This window comes from Mustela putorius, unplaced genomic scaffold (genome assembly GCF_011764305.1).
Source record: "Mustela putorius furo isolate JIRA1106 unplaced genomic scaffold, ASM1176430v1.1 tig00000876_pilon_pilon_pilon, whole genome shotgun sequence".
NCBI lineage: Eukaryota > Metazoa > Chordata > Mammalia > Carnivora > Mustelidae > Mustela > Mustela putorius.
This window is the reverse complement of record NW_025421506.1, coordinates 2,682,077-2,700,337: the sequence shown is the minus strand read 5'-3', so window position 1 is coordinate 2,700,337 and position 18,261 is coordinate 2,682,077. Positions and strand designations below refer to the sequence as shown.

At 50.7% G+C, this 18,261-nt stretch overlaps 1 protein-coding gene across 3 annotated transcripts in view; it reads left to right on the top strand.

Moving 5' to 3' along the window:
- GOLM1 (golgi membrane protein 1) overlaps positions 1-18,261 on the top strand; it is a 58,322-nt gene that overhangs the window by 16,385 nt on the left and 23,676 nt on the right. For all 3 annotated transcript variants that reach the window (XM_004774110.3, XM_045086086.1, XM_013046623.2), the window contains one exon: positions 15,593-15,647. In XM_004774110.3, coding sequence (XP_004774167.2) covers positions 15,593-15,647 — 55 coding nt within the window. The remainder of the gene's footprint in view (positions 1-15,592; positions 15,648-18,261) is intronic.

The following is an 18,261-nucleotide window of genomic DNA, read 5'->3' as shown; positions in this document are numbered from 1 at the left end:
TCTGTGCAGATATAGGGCCATGGTGGGGGGAGGGTGGTCCTCCAGAATTCTCCATCCCTAAATAACACAGGGCCACAGGGTACCAGGCTGGCCTGAGTCCATAGTTGTTGAAGTTAGGTGATGGGATCCTATATTTATCTCCATGCTTCAAAAGAACACAGTAGTCCAGCTCCTTCTCTTTTGGCCCCATTTCTAAATTCTCAGGCATTAAAATACCAGATTCTCTATAGCCAGGCAGTTCCGGAGAAGTAGGGCTGGTCCGCCATACCAGTACCTTCTCTCTCTCTCTCTCTCTTTTTTTTTTTTCTTTTTTTCCCCCACTTAGGAGGTCAGCACGTGTGTGAATTGGAATGAGGCTCTTTTTCAGAATGTTGAAGAATCATCTGGTGGTGGAATAGAGCTTCTCAGCCATGGGAGGATTGGGTGGGGGTCAGCATCTCTGGGTGGGGGCGATTTGCAAAACGTCACATGTCACATGCCTAGATATTTCTGACCTCCTGGAACCTTACCCCACCTTGGGTGGGCACTGTTGCCCTGGTGGGTGTTGTAGCCATCACATGGGGGTGTGGACAGAAGCCCGAAGGCCAAACCCACCACGGATGATGGGGTCGTGAATGGAATGCTTCGGGCCAGCACTGTGTGGTAGAATTCCCCAGGAGGAGGGAAGTGTCCCGTTTGTGCTCTGCTGTGCGGTGTCCCGGCTACGTATGGCTATTGAACACCCACAATGTAGCTGGTGGGTCCGAGGAACTGAATTGTGAATTTTACTCAGTTTTAAATACATATAAGTGGCCAAATCTTGAACAGCACGGGTTTGAATGATAGAGGTTGAACTCTGGTGGAAAGGCTGAGTGTCCTGTTCTGTGGGAGAGCCACGGGCCAAGTCCGGGTTTCCTTTGCTTCTAGGCTGTCTTTCCCTTTTCGCTCTTTGATTCTGAATTGGGCCATGGATGACGAGGTCACCGTGTAGTGGGGTAGCTGTGCTCCCTGTGAAAGCCTCTGTTGCTAGGCAGTGATCAGTGGTGCGGAGTTCTCCGTTCAGCTTATCCTGTTGGCGCTTAAGAACTTGGTTGTTTATTTCAGAGAAAACCGGCCTTGCCAGGCAGCACATCACGGTCACCCGGGAGCTTGTGCAAACACACACAGATTTTAAAAATACGCTGGGTCTGACTCTACAGGTGTTGGGCCTGGGAGAATACTGAATTTTTCTGAAAGATGGTACACACACGTGTGGGTGCACGGTTTTCTCCAAATGCTCAGATCCCAGAGAAGCGGGGGTGTGGGGGGGTTCATCTGGAGACCCATGGGGGAGCTACTGGGTGTTTTGCAGTATTGCACTCTTAAAAATAAAATTGCCATATCAGGGTTTTCATTTTTGTTGTTGTTTTTTTTTTTTTACTCTTTCTCAATGAAATGACTTTAAAATGGAGGGCATTATGATGAAGTTAGAGAATTCTTTAAAAATAATCTGGCAGTGTGGTTACAAAGTAACGGATGTGGATACTGATTTTTCTAAGGTATTTCTGATATCTTTACCTGCATTACTAGAATCCTTGACAGTTTTTAGAAGATGGGCCAAGTTGCAAACTTCCTGCTCACTTTTTTTCCCCAAGATTGCCAGCTCCCTCAGCCTTGGGATGTGGGTGTGTCTTTGGGTCCTCCATCCTGAGACCAGCCTCTCAGGCGCCCCTTCGAGTTCACCTGGAACGGGTGGGCAAGTGTGAGACACCAGGTGAGCTCCAGCAGCCTTGCTGTGGTGCTGGAATGAGCCCGGGAGCAGAGTTTGTAGGAAGGAACAGGGCATGAAGAGAAGTCAGAGGGATAATAAGCTGATACCTGTGTGTCCCTCCCCCAGAAATTATGTAAAACAAAACCATTATCAAGTTGAGGTCCTCTGTGTTCTCCTCTACCCCTTCCTTTCCTTCCTGCCCAAACATCGCCACCATGATAAATTTCTTTTTAAATTGTAATTCCAGTGTAGTTAACATAGTGTTATGTTAGTTTCCGGTGTACAATATAGTGTTTCAACACTTCCACAAAACACCTCATGCTCTTCATGACAAGTGCCCTCCTTAACCACCGTCACCGGTTTCACCCCCTACTATTTTGAATTCTAGTGGTTATAGTTTATATTTCTTAACTTCTGCAGATGTCCAGTGGCCAGAGCATTGACCATCAGATTCTGTCTCGATAATAAGAATCAAATCTACTGCTTTTTTTTTTTTATCTTAACCAAAGCCTCTGATTTTCTTCTTTTAAAGATTTTATTTATTTATTTAACAGAGAGAGACACAGTGAGCGGGGGAAACACTCACAGTGAGTGGGGTAGTAGGAGAGGGAGAAAGCAGGCTCCCACTGAGCAGGAAACCCAACACGGGACTTGATCCCAGGATCCTGGGACCATGACCTGAGCCAAAGGCAGATGCTTGACAACTGAACCACACAGGTGCCCCCAAAGCCTCTGCATTTTTTATCATAAACACTTCAGAAGAGACTTCAGCTGATTCTTGAAGATGGACATTTTTGTTTTCATCCCCCCCCCTTTTTTTTTTAAGATTTTATTTGAGAGAGAGTGAGCGAGCACACGAGCAGGGGGAGGGAGAAGCAGGCTCCCTGGTGAGGATGCTGGGATCCTGACCTGACCCAAAGGCAGATACTTAATGGACTGAGGCTCCCAGATGCCCCTTCGGTCTCCCTTCTTCCCTGCCTCCCGGTGTGCTGCAGAAGGAGATATGGTGAAGATTTGCATGAATGTCGGCAGACAGGTTCATGCATACTTCTAGAACTTGTAGAACTCGGTGGGAGCACAGGTGTGGTCGCTTCCTGAGCTGTAGATGACGGGGGGTTTCAGTTTTTTGAAAGCAGCAGAAGTGACTGTGTAAGGTAGCCTTAAGTAACTTTCAAAAAAGTTGTCTTATAAATTATCGAAATACTGTTACTGTTCTAAAAATACAAAGAAGTTAAAATCCCATGTAATTTCATCACTCTGAGATTAGCCACTGAGAACCCCTCATGCCCTTTTTAAAACGTGCAGATTACATCTTTTTATAAATGATTGTTATACTCAAGCTTCTATAAACGTAGGTGTGCTATGAAGATGGTGGAACATAAAGGAGGTTCTTGAAATGAGAAATACGTTCGAACACATCTGGTATTTGCACATCATTAAAAAGCCCAGAAACTCTCAATTTATGGGCATGGAGGTGACCGTTTCCAGCAAGAATATTTTTTTAAGATTTTATTTATTTGACAGAGAGATCACAAGTAGGCAGAGAGGTAGGCAGAGAAGGGGAAGCAGACTCCCTGCTGCGCAGAGCCTGATGCGGGACTCGATCCGGGACCCTGAGATCATGACCTGAGTCGAAGGCAGAGGCTTAACCCACTGAGCCACCCAGGTGCCCCAGCAAGAACATTCTTCATGAGTGTTTGCTTTTGTAGCATTTCATAGCATTTGCATTCGTAGTCTACCTTGATCCCTAATTGGCACAGGTGACTGTTTTGAGTCTGAAGAGACACATGTCATTCAGGAGAACAGTGTGTGTGGTGTTCTGCTTATCTATTTTTGTATCACAAATGACCCCGGAACATAGGGGTTTAAAGCCATGTTGGCATTTATTTTGTTAATATACATCTGCAGTTGGGAGGGCTCAGGGGAAACTTGTCTCTGTTCCACGGTTCACTCTCTGGGTGACCAAAAGGCTCAGAATCGCCTGAAACTTCCCTCACTTATGTGTCTGTTGTTGGTGACCTGAGACCATGGTGGGGTCAAGGCCACAACACTTCTGTGTGGCTTTTGAGTGGCTGCTAGGCCTCCTTGAAGCTTGGAGGCCAGGCTCCTAGGGCGCTGTCCTGATGGGGAGGGAAGGAGAGAGCCTGCGGGAAGCTGTCCCCTTGTATATTCATTTTCCAGAGCGGCCATGTAACAAGGTCCCATAAACCAGGTGGCTTAAAACAACAGAAGTGTATTCTTTCTAGGTTCTGGAGGATAGAAGTTCAAAACCAAGGTGTCAGCAGGGCTGTGCTCCCTTGAAGGCTTTAGGGGAGGATCCTTCCTTCACCGGTTCTGGTCCGCGGTGTCTGCCTCCAGCCTTTGGTCATAGATGTGTCCCTCCAGCCCCTGCCTCCGTCCTCCCCTGGCCGTCCGCCGCCCTGTCTCTGTACTTTCACCTCTTCCCTTTAGTCCTGCTGAGTCTGACCCTGCTCTCATGACTCCATTTTACCTTCTTTCTATCCGCCTAGACTCTGTCTCTAAATAAGGGGATTCTTCGGTTCTGCGTTGACATGAATTTTGGGGGTACATGGTCCAACCCATGAGGCTTTTTACTGACTGCTTCAGAAGTCAGCAGGGTCACTTCTTCAGCATTCATAGGCCACTAAGGCCAGCCCAGTTTGGAAAGGGTGGGAACCGGGCTCTGGCGCCTGAGCGCTTGGAATCATGTGGGGTTTTTGTTTGTTTGTTTGTTTGTTTTTGTTTTTAAAGATTTTATTTATGTATTTGACAGAGATCACAAGTATGCAGAGAGGCAGGCAGAGAGAGAAGAGGAAACAGACTCCCTGCTGAGCCGGGAGCCCGATGTGGGACTCTATCCCAGGACCCTGAGATCATGACCCAAGCCTAAGGAAGAGGCTCAACCCACTGAGCCACCCAGGCGCCCCTGGAGTCATGTTTTTAAGCCACCACATTTCCCGTGAAATACTTTTTTTTTTTTTTGAGAGAGAGCACGAGGAGCAGCAGGCAGAGGCAGAAGCAGGCTCCCTAGCAGAGAGCCCAGTGTGGGACTTGATCCCAAGACCATGAGATCATGACCCGAGCCAAAGGCAGACCCTTAACCGACTGAACCACCCAGGGGTCCCTCACTTTTTTTTTTTTTTTTTAACACTAAATATGTGTTTACGTATCAAATAAGATTTTAAAGGGCATAAATAAAAACAGATTCTCAGATTTTAGTTTTTGCCAAAAGCTAGTGGAGATCCACTTGTAAAGTTCTCTCCTAAAGCTGGCACTGGGTGTGTTAATCCAGTCTTTTATTTTGTTGTCAGAAGGCTGATGATGATTTCGGGTCTGAAGACTTCCCAAGATCTCCAGTGCCCCTCAGACCCCCACTAGGTGCTGCCAACAGCCAGGAGGTGGTCCTAAAGGCCTGTCAGGGGCAGATTCCCCTTCATCTCTGAAATGCCCAGTGGAGGAGCCTGAGTGACCCCAAGGACTCCGCGGCCCCTCCCCCAGGGAATGCCCAGCTTCCTGCTACTGTGCTCGCTTTTTTGGTCTCCAGAGTTAGTGTCTGAAATTGTGTCCTTTTCCTTAGCTGTGTTTGTTACCTTCTCCCTGGCTCGTTTCTTGCAGTTTTTCCACCTAGACCTTTGAACTTTTCACTTAGGTGTTAAATCTGTAAATTAATGCTGCAGTAGTGTGAAGGAACAAGTTTGAGAAACATTTCGTTTATAGTGGGGGGTGGGGGAAGCGGGAGGGCCAGCCTGCAAAGCGGGAGGGCATGGCGGTGACACATTAAGGGTTTCCTGTCCAGAAAGAGAAAAGCTTATCGAGGGGGGAGGCGGAGGGAGGAGCAGCCTGTGTCCCCTTTGTCACCGCCAGTGTGCCTGTGCAGCAGTGAGCTTCCTGCCTCCCTGGCAAGTGGGCCCGAGGGGCGTGTGTGGTCTGAAAGCACCTTGCCTTGCCTGGGCTTCGGTGCTGTCAGGGGTGGGTGAGCAGGTCGTGTGGGCCCATCTGGGTTGGCTCTTGGGTTCCCATGCGGGATTTGAACTCAGGGCTGGGCTGCTCCCCACGACTCTAGCTGCATTTGGTTCCAAGACTGACTTTCTAAAGAGGAAGTGACTAACGTTAAGGACTGTGGTCGTTTCTCCTACCTGAGAGTTTCCAGAGAGCTCTCCCCAGCTCCTGGACCATCCTGGCTGGCAGGCCAGTGTGGTTAGCTCTGTGCCAAGGTGCAGACCCGCTGGGGTGACTGGCCGGGAGGGGCCCGCGGGGCTGGGTGCAGGCTGCGAGCATGTGTGTCTTGTAGGACTTCTACAGCATTCGAAGGGTCCTGGCTGCTTCTCTCTGTGGCGGCTTCTCCTGTGCACCTGAGAAGGTGGTGACTTATTTCTGAGGAGGTAGTTTTCTCAGGGTGACCAGAGCAGACTTATGCAGATACAAAGTTTCTTTTATTTTTACTACCTTTTATCACTGTGTTTTACTGAAGACCAAAGGGTTCTAGAAGTGTTTTTCTGTTTTTCATCTGCACTGATTTTCCATCTCTTACTTCTGTCCATTCAGTATTTATTCTGCAGGGTGCTGGGCAGGGCCAGGGATGCAGCGGGCTTTGTGGGTGTCCTGGCTTTGCCGGTTGTCCAAGATGTGCCAGTGTCCAGGCTGGGTGGCTGTCTGGGCTGTGCCCGTGTCCAAGCTTTGAGCTGTGCGGATGTCCGGGCTGTGCAGGAGTCTGGGCTGTGTGGGTGTCTGAGCTATGAGCTGTGCGGGTGTCCGGGCTGTGTGGGTGTCCGGGCTGTGTGGGAGCCTGGGCTATGAGGTCCCAGCTATGAGCTGTGTGGGTGTCCAAGCTATGCAGGTGTCCAGACTGTGCTGGGTGTCTGTGATGTGCTGATGTCCGGGATGTGCTGGGTGTCTGGGCTGTGCAGGAGTCTGGGCTGTGCAGGTGTCTGAGCTATGAGCTGTGTGGGAGTCCGGGCTGGGTGGGTGTCTGGGCTGTGCGGGTGTTGGGGCTGTACCCCATGTCTGAGCTGCTCAGGTGTTCGGGCTATGCCCATTGCATGGCAGGGGAGAAACAGGTTGGTGGGTCTGTCAGGGCCACTTGTGGACAGACATCATTCCAGGGTGCTGAGTGCAGGGAAGTAGGTACAGGAAGAGGTGGGAAGGGTTTGGAAGAGCACCCCATCTGGGGCAGCTCTGGGATGGCGGTTCAGGAGGCCGCTGCAGCCTTAGCCCAGAGCACAGCACCTTACCTCTGGCCCTGACTTGTAACTCGACGTCCTAACTGCTCCGCCTTTCAGTGTTGCGAGACTGCATCTAATCGGAATTTAAGCCCCACAGGGACAGAGTCTGGAAAATGGTCTGAGGAGCCGGAGGAGGCGTCCCCAGGCCAAGGGCAGGTGGGCTGTGGAGAGAGCTGCGCAGGGGCAGATGCGAGCACGTGGGAGGGGAGTCCCTTTGAAATCTGTGCCCTGGAAATGAAGGGGTCTGTTCGATTGTAAATTCTCCAGTTTGCTGGTTAGACGTGGCCTTCAGACAGGTTTGTGATTGAGTCATTCACCTCCCATGTGAGGACTCTTAAGGAGAACCTCAGACTCCCTTTTCCGCACTGTCTCTTCACTGAGCTTCGAGCCTCCATCCCCTCTGTCCCCCACCTCTACGGGAAAGGGACTGGGGTTAATTCCTCACAGAAGGGGTGCCCCGAAGATGCGGTCTTGCTGCATGGGATTGCTGAAGTTGCCCAGAGGATTGGGGGTTGAGCAGATGCGTTTGCTGTCCTGTGTCCATGGGGGGAGAGGCCATCCCCGTGGACATGCCTGCTCTCAGCTCTTGGATCTCGGATGGGGGACTCCCCCCCAGAAGGAACAGGTCAGTGCCTCCTTCTGTAGGAGCTGTGGGAGGTGGTCCTGTGGCCAGCTTTTGTCTCATCTGGGGACTCAGAACCCCTTGACCCTCTCTGTTCATCTCTGAACAATTTTTTTTTTTTAAGATTTTATTTATTTATTTGACGGAGAGAGAGACACAGCAAGAGTGGGAACACATGCAAGGGGAGTAGGAGAGGGAGAAGCAGGCTTTTGCTGAGCAGGGAGCCGCATGCAGGACTCGCTCGCAGGACCCTGGGATCATGATCTGAGCCAAAGGCAGACGCTTAACTGAGCCACTCAGGCGTCCTGTCTCTGAACTTCTTAACCCCTTGTTGCAGGATGAGTGTTTGATGTGAAATAAATGAGGAACGTTTAACCTACCTTTCTTTTTTTTAAAGATTTATTTATTTATTTGACAGAGAGAGTGAGCACAAGTAGGCCGAGAGGCGGGCAGCGAGCGGGGCGGGGGAGGGGGGGAAGCGGAATCCCTGCTGAGCCCGATGTGGGGCTCGATCCCAGGACCCTGAGACCATGACCTGAGCTGAAGGCAGAGGCTTAACCCATAGACCCAGGCACCCCTGGACCTACCTTTTCATTTATTTCCTCTGTGGCTCCACCAGTGGGATTCTGGGATTATTTGCATTCAAGAACAATGAGTGGGCCCCTGTAACCCCATAGGCGTAACCTGTGTATCCCCCTCCCCCTGCCACAACCGTCTGCAGAGAGTCAGACTTTGCAGAGTTGAGGCCTTTCCCACAGGTGCAGGTGGGGACATCGTTCAGATCCCCAATTAGAAACAGAAGAACTAATGCTCACAGACAAGGTTCAGCCTAGGGCTCCTGCCCCCACCCCCCAAGTGAAGTCAGCCTCCACAGCCCCTCGCACTAGCCCCGCAGGGAGGGGGGCAGTTCCTCCGTTGGTTCCAGAGTGTTCCGAGTCGCTGCCGCTGTCTCTGCTGCTGTGAGGGACTTTCTCCCTTTGAACACAGAGATGTCCAGACCCCTCCCCAAGCCTGTGCGGTGTGCTCTTCTACCTGAGCAACACTTCACAGCGGTGCTGTCCTCCCTGGGAACCTGGGCCGTGTCCGGAGGGGAGACTGGGAAGAGCTGAGGGTGCGGTGCTGTGAGGAGTGTGACCTGAAGTTGAGCTGCTCCGGGGTGGGGCACCCAAGGTCTCTGGCAGCCGGCAGTGTGTGATAGAAAGATCTAGGGTGTGTGGATGGAGAAGGAGGCCCCACGTTCCGCCTTAGTCAACTGCTGGAGAGCCAGCAAGGAACCTTCTGGGGTTCCCCTGCATGTCCTGTTCAGGGCCTCCTGGGACTTCTCTCTGACCCAGATTACTGAAGGCCCGTGGGAGGCCCTGACTGAAGGAAGCTGTGGAGTTGGGGGCAGTCTCCTCAGTTGGTTCCCCTCCCGCCCCCCATCTCCCTCCCTCTTTCCTTCTGTCCCCTGTCCCGCTTCCTCATTCCCTTTCTCCAGTAGTGTGCCCCTTCCCTGCAGAGCTGTGGGCACCGTGACCTGCCCAGGGAGTCCCAGGGAGTCCCAGGGTTAGCCCTGGGCCCCTCAGCCCCTTGCGCATGCAGGTTTCCCAGCCGGCCACGGGCACGTTGTTCCTTCCTCCTGACGGCCTCCCGGCAGGAGCCACTCTGGGCACGAAGAGCAGGTGGGCCCCATGCCGAACTGGGTGCTTTTGGGATGGGGTTCTTTTCCCTCAGCTTCACATAGAGCTTTGCTTAATCCTCCATGAGCTTCTCTTACTGCTTTGTGGCTTGAGTCCATTGTGTTGTGGCCACAGCCCACACCCGCCCTCCTGCCCGCCGGAGAGCCCCTGTCTGTGGGCCTGCGGCCCCCTCTGACCCGTCCTGCTCCCCCTGCTGACTCTGAGCCCAGAGCTCGCAGCCCACTCCTGCCCCCTGGCATCCATATCCTCACACACTCCTTCACTGACCCACCCAGCTCCTGCTCTTTGTGGGGCTTTTGTTTTATGGTGGTAAAATCTGCACAATGTAAAAATGACCATTTTAACCATGTTGAAATGCACAGTGCGGTGGCATGAATTACACCCCGTTGCTGTGCACCTGTCACTCCGTCCGCCTCCAGAACTTTCCCATCTTCTCCCCTGAGGCTCTGGGCCCATTAAACACAAACACCCCATTCCCTCACCCCCCAAGTCCTGGCAACTTCAGTTTTTCCTCCTGTCTCCGAATCAGACTACCCTACATTTCTCATGTAAGTGGGATCGTGTGGTGTTTGTCCTTTAGTGTTGGTTTTATCTCGTGCAGCAGAACGTATTCCACATGCTAACATTCTTTTTTTTTTTTTTTAATTTTATTTTTTTATTTGACAGAGAAAGACACAGAGAGGGAGCACAAGCAGAGGGAGAGGGAGAAGCAGGCTTCCCGCAGAGCAGGGAACCTGATTCGGGGCTCGATCCCAGGGCACTGGGACCTGAGCTGAAAGCAGACACTTAATGACTGAGCCACCCAGGCACCCCTCTTTTTTTCTTTTTGTTTTTTAAAATATTTTAGTTATATTTGAGAGAGCGTGAAAGCATGTATGTGCACAAGCACGGGGAGGGTCAGTGGGAGAGGGAGAAGCAGACTAGGGGCTCGATTCTAGGACCCTGAGATCTTGACCTGAGCTGAAGGTGGACATTTAACCCACTGAGCCTCCCAGGCGCCCCACACACTGACATTCTTTTTTTTTTAATTTTTTTAAAAAAGTTTTTATTTATTTATTTGACAGAAATCACAAGTAGATGGAGAGGCAGGCAGAGAGAGAGAGAGAGAGAGGGAAGCAGGCTCCCTGCTGAGCAGAGAGCCCGATGCGGGACTCGATCCCAGGACCCTGAGATCATGACCTGAGCCGAAGGCAGCGGCTCAACCCACTGAGCCACCCAGGCGCCCCCACACTGGCATTCTTGCATGGATATTCTGTCTCTATCTGTCCCTCTTCTCCTCATGCATGAACACACACTCATTCCTGTGCCCGGCCATTTGCTGACTTTGAATCACCCAAGCTGCAAGTTCCTATACTTTCTGGTGTCCTGGGTCTCTGGGTCCCCAGAGTCGGTCTATAACTCAGCACATAGGCCTAGCCTCTCTGAGGACCACCTCTGAGGGCTGGGACTCAGCCCCTCTCTGCTGTCGTGGGAACTGGGTGTCTTCTTTCCCCGCACACCGCTCCCTCTGCCTTCTGTAGAGGGCTTGTCTGGCGAGGGAGGGGCAGCTGCGGGGATGGCCCACCTTTGTGCCTTCAGGCTGAGGCTCATGCTGGACACCTGATGCCCACGCCAGGCAGGTTTGCTGAGTTCTGGAATTCTTCCTGTGGCCCCTTGGCTGGAGGACAGCCTTGTTTCCCGGCAGCCTGCCTCCCCCAGTCTTTGGCCCCCAGGGGCTGTCGGATAAGGGTTTGGGGTGGCAGGGCTTATTGTGGTGGTGTGAGTGTGTGCAATCTTAGCAGGACAACATAAAGAAAGAACTAATGGGCACCCCTTTGCCACTGGACTCTCCCGCTGCTCTCCCTTCTCTTTTCTCAAGGTCTGTGCTGTCCCTCCGTGAGCCCTGAAAATATCCCATTTGAGATGCGCTGTCAAAATGCAAAAATAGGGGCGCCTGGGCTGCCTTCGGCTCAGGTCATGATCTCAGGGTCCTGGGATCGAGTCCCGCATCGGGCTCTCTGCTCGGCGGGGAGCCTGCTTCCCTCTCTCTCTCTGCCTGCCTCTCCGTCTACTTATGATTTCTCTCTGTCAAATAAATAAATAAAATCTTTAAAAAAAATGCAGAAATAGGCTAGATTTCAAAGGCTTCGTGTGGGCAAACAATCTCATTAATACTATTTGATGTTGATTACATTCTGAAATGATAACTCGGTTATGCCAGATTAAATACAGCATTGAATTTCACCTGTTTCTTTTTGTTACTCGGGACAGAATTCACGTAACCCAGACATGACCGTGTGTTGTTCTGTGGCTATGGGGTGCCATGAGGCAGTGCAGCCGTCCGTGCCGTCTCATTCCAGAACATTTTCATCTGCACCACGAGAAATCCTGTGCCATTAAGCAGGTGCTCCCCACCTCCCCTTTCTCCCCACCCTTGCCCCCCACTAATTTACATTTTGTCTCCAGATTTGCCAGCTCTGGGCATTTCCTCTCTGCAGAATTGTACCTTTTGTGGCTTTTGTATCTGGCTTCTTGCCCTCAGCATAGTGTTTTCAGGGCTCACAGCACATGTCAGGCCTTGGTTCCTTTTTATGGCTGCATAATATTCCACTCTGGCTGCCCCATGTTTATCCAGTCTTCACTTGATGGATGTTTGGGTTGTTTCCACCTTTTGGCAGTTCTGAATAATTCTTTGAATGTCTGGGGACAGGTGTTGGATGGATGTATATTTGTGATTCTCTTGGGAATAAACCTGGGAAGAGGAGTAAGCGTCATGTCACAGCTGTTTAATTTGGGGGGAAACTGCTGAGGCTCTTTCCGCAGAAGCCGTGCCATTTCCCATTCTCCTCAGCTGCATCTGAGGGTTCAGTTTCTCTGCACTTTCTCCACATCCTTGCCCACCCTTACTTTCCTTTTTGCCTTTTGTTTATTTTTAACTTGCAGCCACATCAGTGTGTGTGACGTGGTGTCTTCTCATTTGGATTCCTGTTTCTGGGGATGGTGGGCATCTCTCTGGTGCTTTTTGGCCATTTGTTTATCATCTTTGGGGAAATGTCTGTTCCAATCCTTCACCCAATCTGTTTCTTTCCACTTTAATGTGACTACTAGAAATCGTCAGGCTTCCGTACGGGACTGACCTTCCCTTTCTCTTGGATAGCGCTGCTCTGGGAGATTCCGAAATTGGTGAGGGGGATGGGGAAGACGAAGGAATGTTGCATATTCTTCCTTCATTCTCCGTGTCATTCACCTGTCACCACTTTGAGATCTTCTCCTTGAGGCACTAACAGCAGTGTCGTTACATAGACCTTCTCCAGGCACAGGGGACAAGGCTTAGGTAGTCTGAGGGGTATGTGAGTCCGGCTTCTGGGAAGGGGGCCTCTGGCCTTCAAAGCAGATTATTTCAATGAGTGAAACAGAGCCATGGTGGGGATCTTTTCTCCTCTATCACGTGATCTGTGTCACCCTTGCAGCAAGCTTTCCAAAAGTTAGGATTTTAAAAAGTTAGTCATTTACATTTTATGGAGCTTTTAGAGAGGTAGAATTTATTGTTGAACTACTGCTTTGAAAAATCTTGAGCTGCTTTTTCTAGCAATCGAATGCAGAAATAGTTTGATCAAATGCACTCAGACAGTTATCACACATTTGTACGTGGATGATGGATCCTGAGGTCCTCTGAGTTCAGTTTCCAGTTATGTTCTGGTGTCGTTAGTGCTGCTGAGTGTCCCCGGGGACGCTCCACACACGCCGGGAAGTGCAGCTTCTCCCAGAGTCACTCTCACCAAAATGTGAGAAATAGGGGGTTGTTTAGAGGAGAATATATATTTCATTTAAAAATAATATTGTTTAGTGCAGATTGTTTTTTTACTGAATCTCCAAAAAGCTAGAAACATTTCCATTGTTTCCTGAACATGATTTAACAAGATTTTAAGTCAATATAAAACTGCATATAAAACATGCTGATGGCATTTTATCATCCTTTTCTCATTTACTTCAGTGCAGACTGTACTTTTCCATGCATAAGTAAGTAGGTGCGGGAAGACAACGAAAATATCTTTTCTTTGGAAGATAAGAGTCGTTGGGGCACCTGGGTGGCTCAGTGGGTTGAGCCGCTGCCTTCGGCTCAGGTCATGATCTCAGGGTCCTGGGATCGAGTCCCGCATCGGGCTCTCTGCTCAGCGGGGAGCCTGCTTCCTCCTCTCTCTTTCTTTGCCTGCCTCTGCCTACTTGTGATCTCTCTCTGTCAAATAAATAAATAAAATCTTTAAAAAAAAAAAAAAAAAAAAAAGAGTCGCATGGGAGACAGGCATTTCCTCAGATGCTTCCTCGACCCTCAGGTACAGACTCCAGTGTGGGTTTTTTGGAGTTGGGCCAAGGGGAGTGAGTGGAGAAGGAACAATTGAGAGTTTCCTGGGGGCAACTGGGTAGCTCAGTTGGCTAAGCATCCAGCTCCTGGTTATGACTCGGGTCATGAGATCGAGCCCTGTGTCGGGCTCCATCCTGGACGTGGAGCTTGAGTTTCTCTCCATCTGCTCCTCCCCCTCACCCTGCTGCCCCTGCTTGTGTGTGCTCTAAAAAAAAAAGTATGCACACACACACACACACACGTATTTATATAGATTTATGTGGAATATATATATTTATGTGGAATATGTATACTTATATGAATATACACAGGAGTGGAATCAGAGCGTATCCATCCTCCCATGACTGGCTTACTTGGCTCTGCAGAGTGTGCTTGAGGTTCACGTGTGGACCAGCACATGGCAGACGTTTTCCTGAAAGGCTGCATGATACCCACTGACTGTAGCTGCTGTGTTTCCTTCCTCCGGTCACTGGCCGAGAGGATGGTGGCTCCTCACTTGGGGCTGTCCTGAGTAGTGCTGCTGTGAACATTCCAGCGCACACATCTCTTCAAGATTCTGCTCTGAGTTCTTGCGGCTCAGCGGGAGCTGCTGGATCCTGTGGTCTTTTGTGTGTGTGCTGAACTTGGGCACGCCTCCCAGAGTGCAGCAAGCTCCCCGGAGTGCAGCAAGCCTCCCTGCGGGGGCTGTCGGACTCGCTGCTGCGTGCGTCCCCGTCCCAGGGTTCTCCTCTCTCCCCCGCCCACAAGGGTATCTGCAGACGCCCCTCTTGATAATCTCTCCCAGCGATAGGATACCATCGCTGTGACTTCCTTCCTGGTGTGCCAGGAAATGTTCCGAGTCCTCTGATCTCCCCAAATAAACACAGTTTGTTTGGCCACGTTGCGTTGGGCCTTCCCTCTGTCCGGGCCAAGGGAAGGGTCAGGGCTGGACAGAGGTCCGGGAGGAAGCCGGAGGCACAGACGTGGGAGGTGGCACGGTTGACATTGTCCTCCGTTGCACAGGAAACGTGTCCCCAAGCTGTGGGCCGCGTGGCCTGGGTGTGTGTTTTGCAGGCTTTGTTGCTCATGACATTTCCCTGTGTGTACAGAGCCGCACCCGTGTGTGCGCTCTCATACGGAAGATTCCGGTCACCTCTCTTTCAGGCTTCTGTTGGCTTTGGCACAGGGTGCAGCCTGCTAGCCTGGTGTCCTAATTCGGCACGTAACAAGCACCAGCTTGCTTTCTGGATCGGGCCTGCCGGTGCTTGGCTTTGCCTGTTGGCTGTGAAGAAAGTCTCTTAAGCAGTCTGTGCCTCAGTTTCCTGCCCTCTAAAATGGGCTAATATGCTGCTCGCCTCAGAGCCTGGGGAGAGCAGTGAGTGAGCAGACTGCAGAGCTCAGAAGGGCACCTGGTGACCGTGGCCACGGGCTCAGAGGCTGCTCCTGACGCACACGCCACACGCCCTTTCCTCACCTTCCCCTCTGTTTTCTCAGTTCCCTGAGTCCTGTGTTGTCCTTCCTCCTCTGTTTTTGGCCTCCCCAGCTTGCTGTCACTTCGTGTGAGCCCGTGTCCCCACTCTCTGTCCCCCACCCCAGCTGTAAGAAGCTCTTCCTCTTCTCTGTTCCCTCCTCAGGGTGTAGTCACACCTGTGGCTCAGGACGGGATTGCCCCCCAGCAACCTCCACCCCCACCCCCCAAGAGGTCCCGAGTTGCTGCTGCAGCTTCCATGGAGGAAATGCATCTCAGGGCCAAACAGCCAGAGGCTCCGTTTAGCCCTCTAGGGTTACAGGTTCTTGTTGGGACGGCAGACCTCTCACCAGGGAAGCTCCTTTTCCAGCGCCCGTGTGGGTGCAGCAGCATCCCATCGGGGGAGCTCAGCAGGAGAGCTCTGCCCGTCCCTCCCAACATCTGGTGGGGGACGAGCATCGCTGCTCCCTTTTCCCAATGAGAACATCTTATCCAGGCTCTTCTAAGCTGTTAGGTTGGGGCGCATTTCATTCTGTGTTTCTCTTTTGCAGGCGGTTTTAGTGCATAATATCACCACAGGAGAGAAGCTCATCAGAACCCTGCAAGGTGAGTTCCATTCCCCTCCTTTATACCAGATGTTGGGCCTTTTAGGAAAAGCCCGCCTTTCCTCTCATCCTTTTCTAGTGGCTTTTATTCTAATCTAATGATGGGTGGGATCATGAGTAAATGACTAGTTTTTATTGGATTCTTTTTGCCAAACAGTTTCTTAAACAGCTTTTTCCTTTTAAAAATGTTGATGAACACATTATAAGGTATTAGGTACAGAATTCAGATGCTCACTTTTTGGTAGGTTAGGAAGTATACCAGAACAGATCACATATGTATATGAATGATAGGTGATCTGTATGTGTATCTATCTATATATAGATATATACATCTGTACACACACACACAAATATAGTATGTGTGGTGTATATAGGATTTTAGGATTTCTTTTAAATGGGTAACCCTGAATTCAGATTTCTTTTATGAAAACTAACAGTTATCCAGACCAATTTAATTCCATTTCTTTGCTGCCCTGATTGAGTTTGGTAGCCGGGTCTGGTTTCCGTTGGGCCCTAGGAAGCAGCGGTAGCAAGGGCAGTCCTGGGGTGAACCCCTCTCTGGTTGGCTCCCCCACTGGCTGTGACTGGGCAGCTCGGCAGGCCCTGGGTGGTCCTGGGGCCTGGGGAAAGGAGAGCTGGGTCCCATGGGGCCGACCTTTACCGTGGGTAAGAAGCTCCTATGCCCACCCCTGCCCCAAGCCTCACTTCAGCCTCTGGGCAGGTAGGTCTCTTTAGAGCTGCACTGTCCAGAGTGGTGGCCATGAGCCCTGTGGCCAGTGAACCCTGAAGTGTGGCTAGTGGGATGGAACTGGATTTTCAATTTTTGTGTGATTTTCAGTGATTTAAGTTAAAGACTGGAACTCTGAGTCGACTCTGTTATTGGGAGAACTAAGTATTTACAGCTTAATATGTTAGTATACTTTTTAACTGTGCATTTGGTAAAACCTAAATTCAGATGAAGCATTCCCAGTGCAGATTTAATGTCTGGATTGAGATGTGCTCTAACTGGTACACACCAGATTTCAGAAACGTAGTATGAAAGAGAGAACATAAAATATCTCATTCGTAGTTTTTTTGTATTCACTACTTGTTGGCAAGATAATGTTGCATAGCTGTCGAGTTCAGTCAAATATGTTATTAAAAGTGATAATACATCTGGTTTGGTTCTTAAAAATGTGGTTGCTATGGGGCGCCTGGGTGGCTCAGAGGGTTAAAAGCCTCTGCCTTCGGCTCAGGTCATGCCCCGGGTCCTGGGATCGAGCCCCGCATCAGGCTCTCTGCTCTACGGGGAGCCTGCTTCCTCCTCTCTCTCTGCCTGTCTCTCTGCCTACCTGTGATCTCTGTCAAATAAATAAATAAAATCTTAAAAAAATATATGGTTGCTAGAAAGATTACCCACGTGGCTTGCCTTGTAGTTCTGTTGGACCATGCTGGTCTAGGGTTCTCGTCCCACAGTGGGTTCTAAGAATATGAGTAGGGGACATTCAGGGTTTTACAAAGTTATGTGGGTCCCTGGACTGCTGGGGGCTTTGCAGTGCTCCCCTTTCTCGTCTGGCCTTTTGAGAATGATCCACGTCATGGATGTCAGTAGGTTATTCCTTCTGTTGCTGAGCAGTAGTCCCTTGCCCCATACTTGATTTGATTATGGGAATTTTTTTTTTAAATACGCAGTTTATTGAGGTGTAATTTACACCCAGTAAAGTGTACCCTTTCTAGTGCAGAGCTCTGTGTTTGGACAAATGCCCCATCCCCTAGATCTCCGCAGCCATGACCAGACCCTGTCCTGCAGGAAGTGCCTGCCAACCCGTTGAGGTCAGTCCCCTGCCTCAGCCTCCAGCCTCTCTGAGCAATTTTACAGCCCTCCAGTTTTAAGTCTTGGAGCATCTCCTAGAACTGCTCATGAGATGGAGGCTTGTTACTGTGTCTTTGGCATTTCACTGAATCCTTCACTTTCGTTTCATTTTCCCCCAGGAAGCCCTGTAGGTTTAGAGTCATGGGGACAGACCCCGGGGATGTGGGTGTGTGTCTAGGGCTGTGTCCCAGGCCCTGGTTGCAGCCTTCTGGCCACTTTGCTGTCCCCTCTGTGGCAGCTCTTCTTTCTCCCCTGGCCCTTGGTCAGCGGCTGCTGTTTTCTGCAAGACTTTTAGGAGCCAAGAGGTCAGGGCAGCAGGGCTGATGAGTCTCCTCAAGGAAAGCATGCTGCTTCCCAGCTGGGGGGTGGGGATTAAATGAGCACAGGCCTGGGGAATGGCTGGTGGTGGTGAGTGACAGGAGGTAAGCAGGGGGGCAGCCGGCCGGCAGCCTGGGCCCAAGGATGGGGTTCTGCCCTGAGCGGCTGCTTACCTGAGCAGATGTTGAAATCCACGTTTCACAGGCTGAAGAGGAAGTCTTCTGGGGACCAGGGGACACAGTGGCATGGGTCACCTTATGGGACAGCTCAGGGTTTAGGATGTCTAGGAAATAGCTGAACAGAACCTCCTAATGCATTTTAAAGGTCAAAGGTCAAAAGCGATTAGAGAGAGGGTAAGATTCCGGTTGGGTTGTGGATTTCCAAGGCTCCTCCACGGTTCTGGAACGTTCTCTTCCCTCTCTCCTCCCTTCTGTACTCTCCTGCG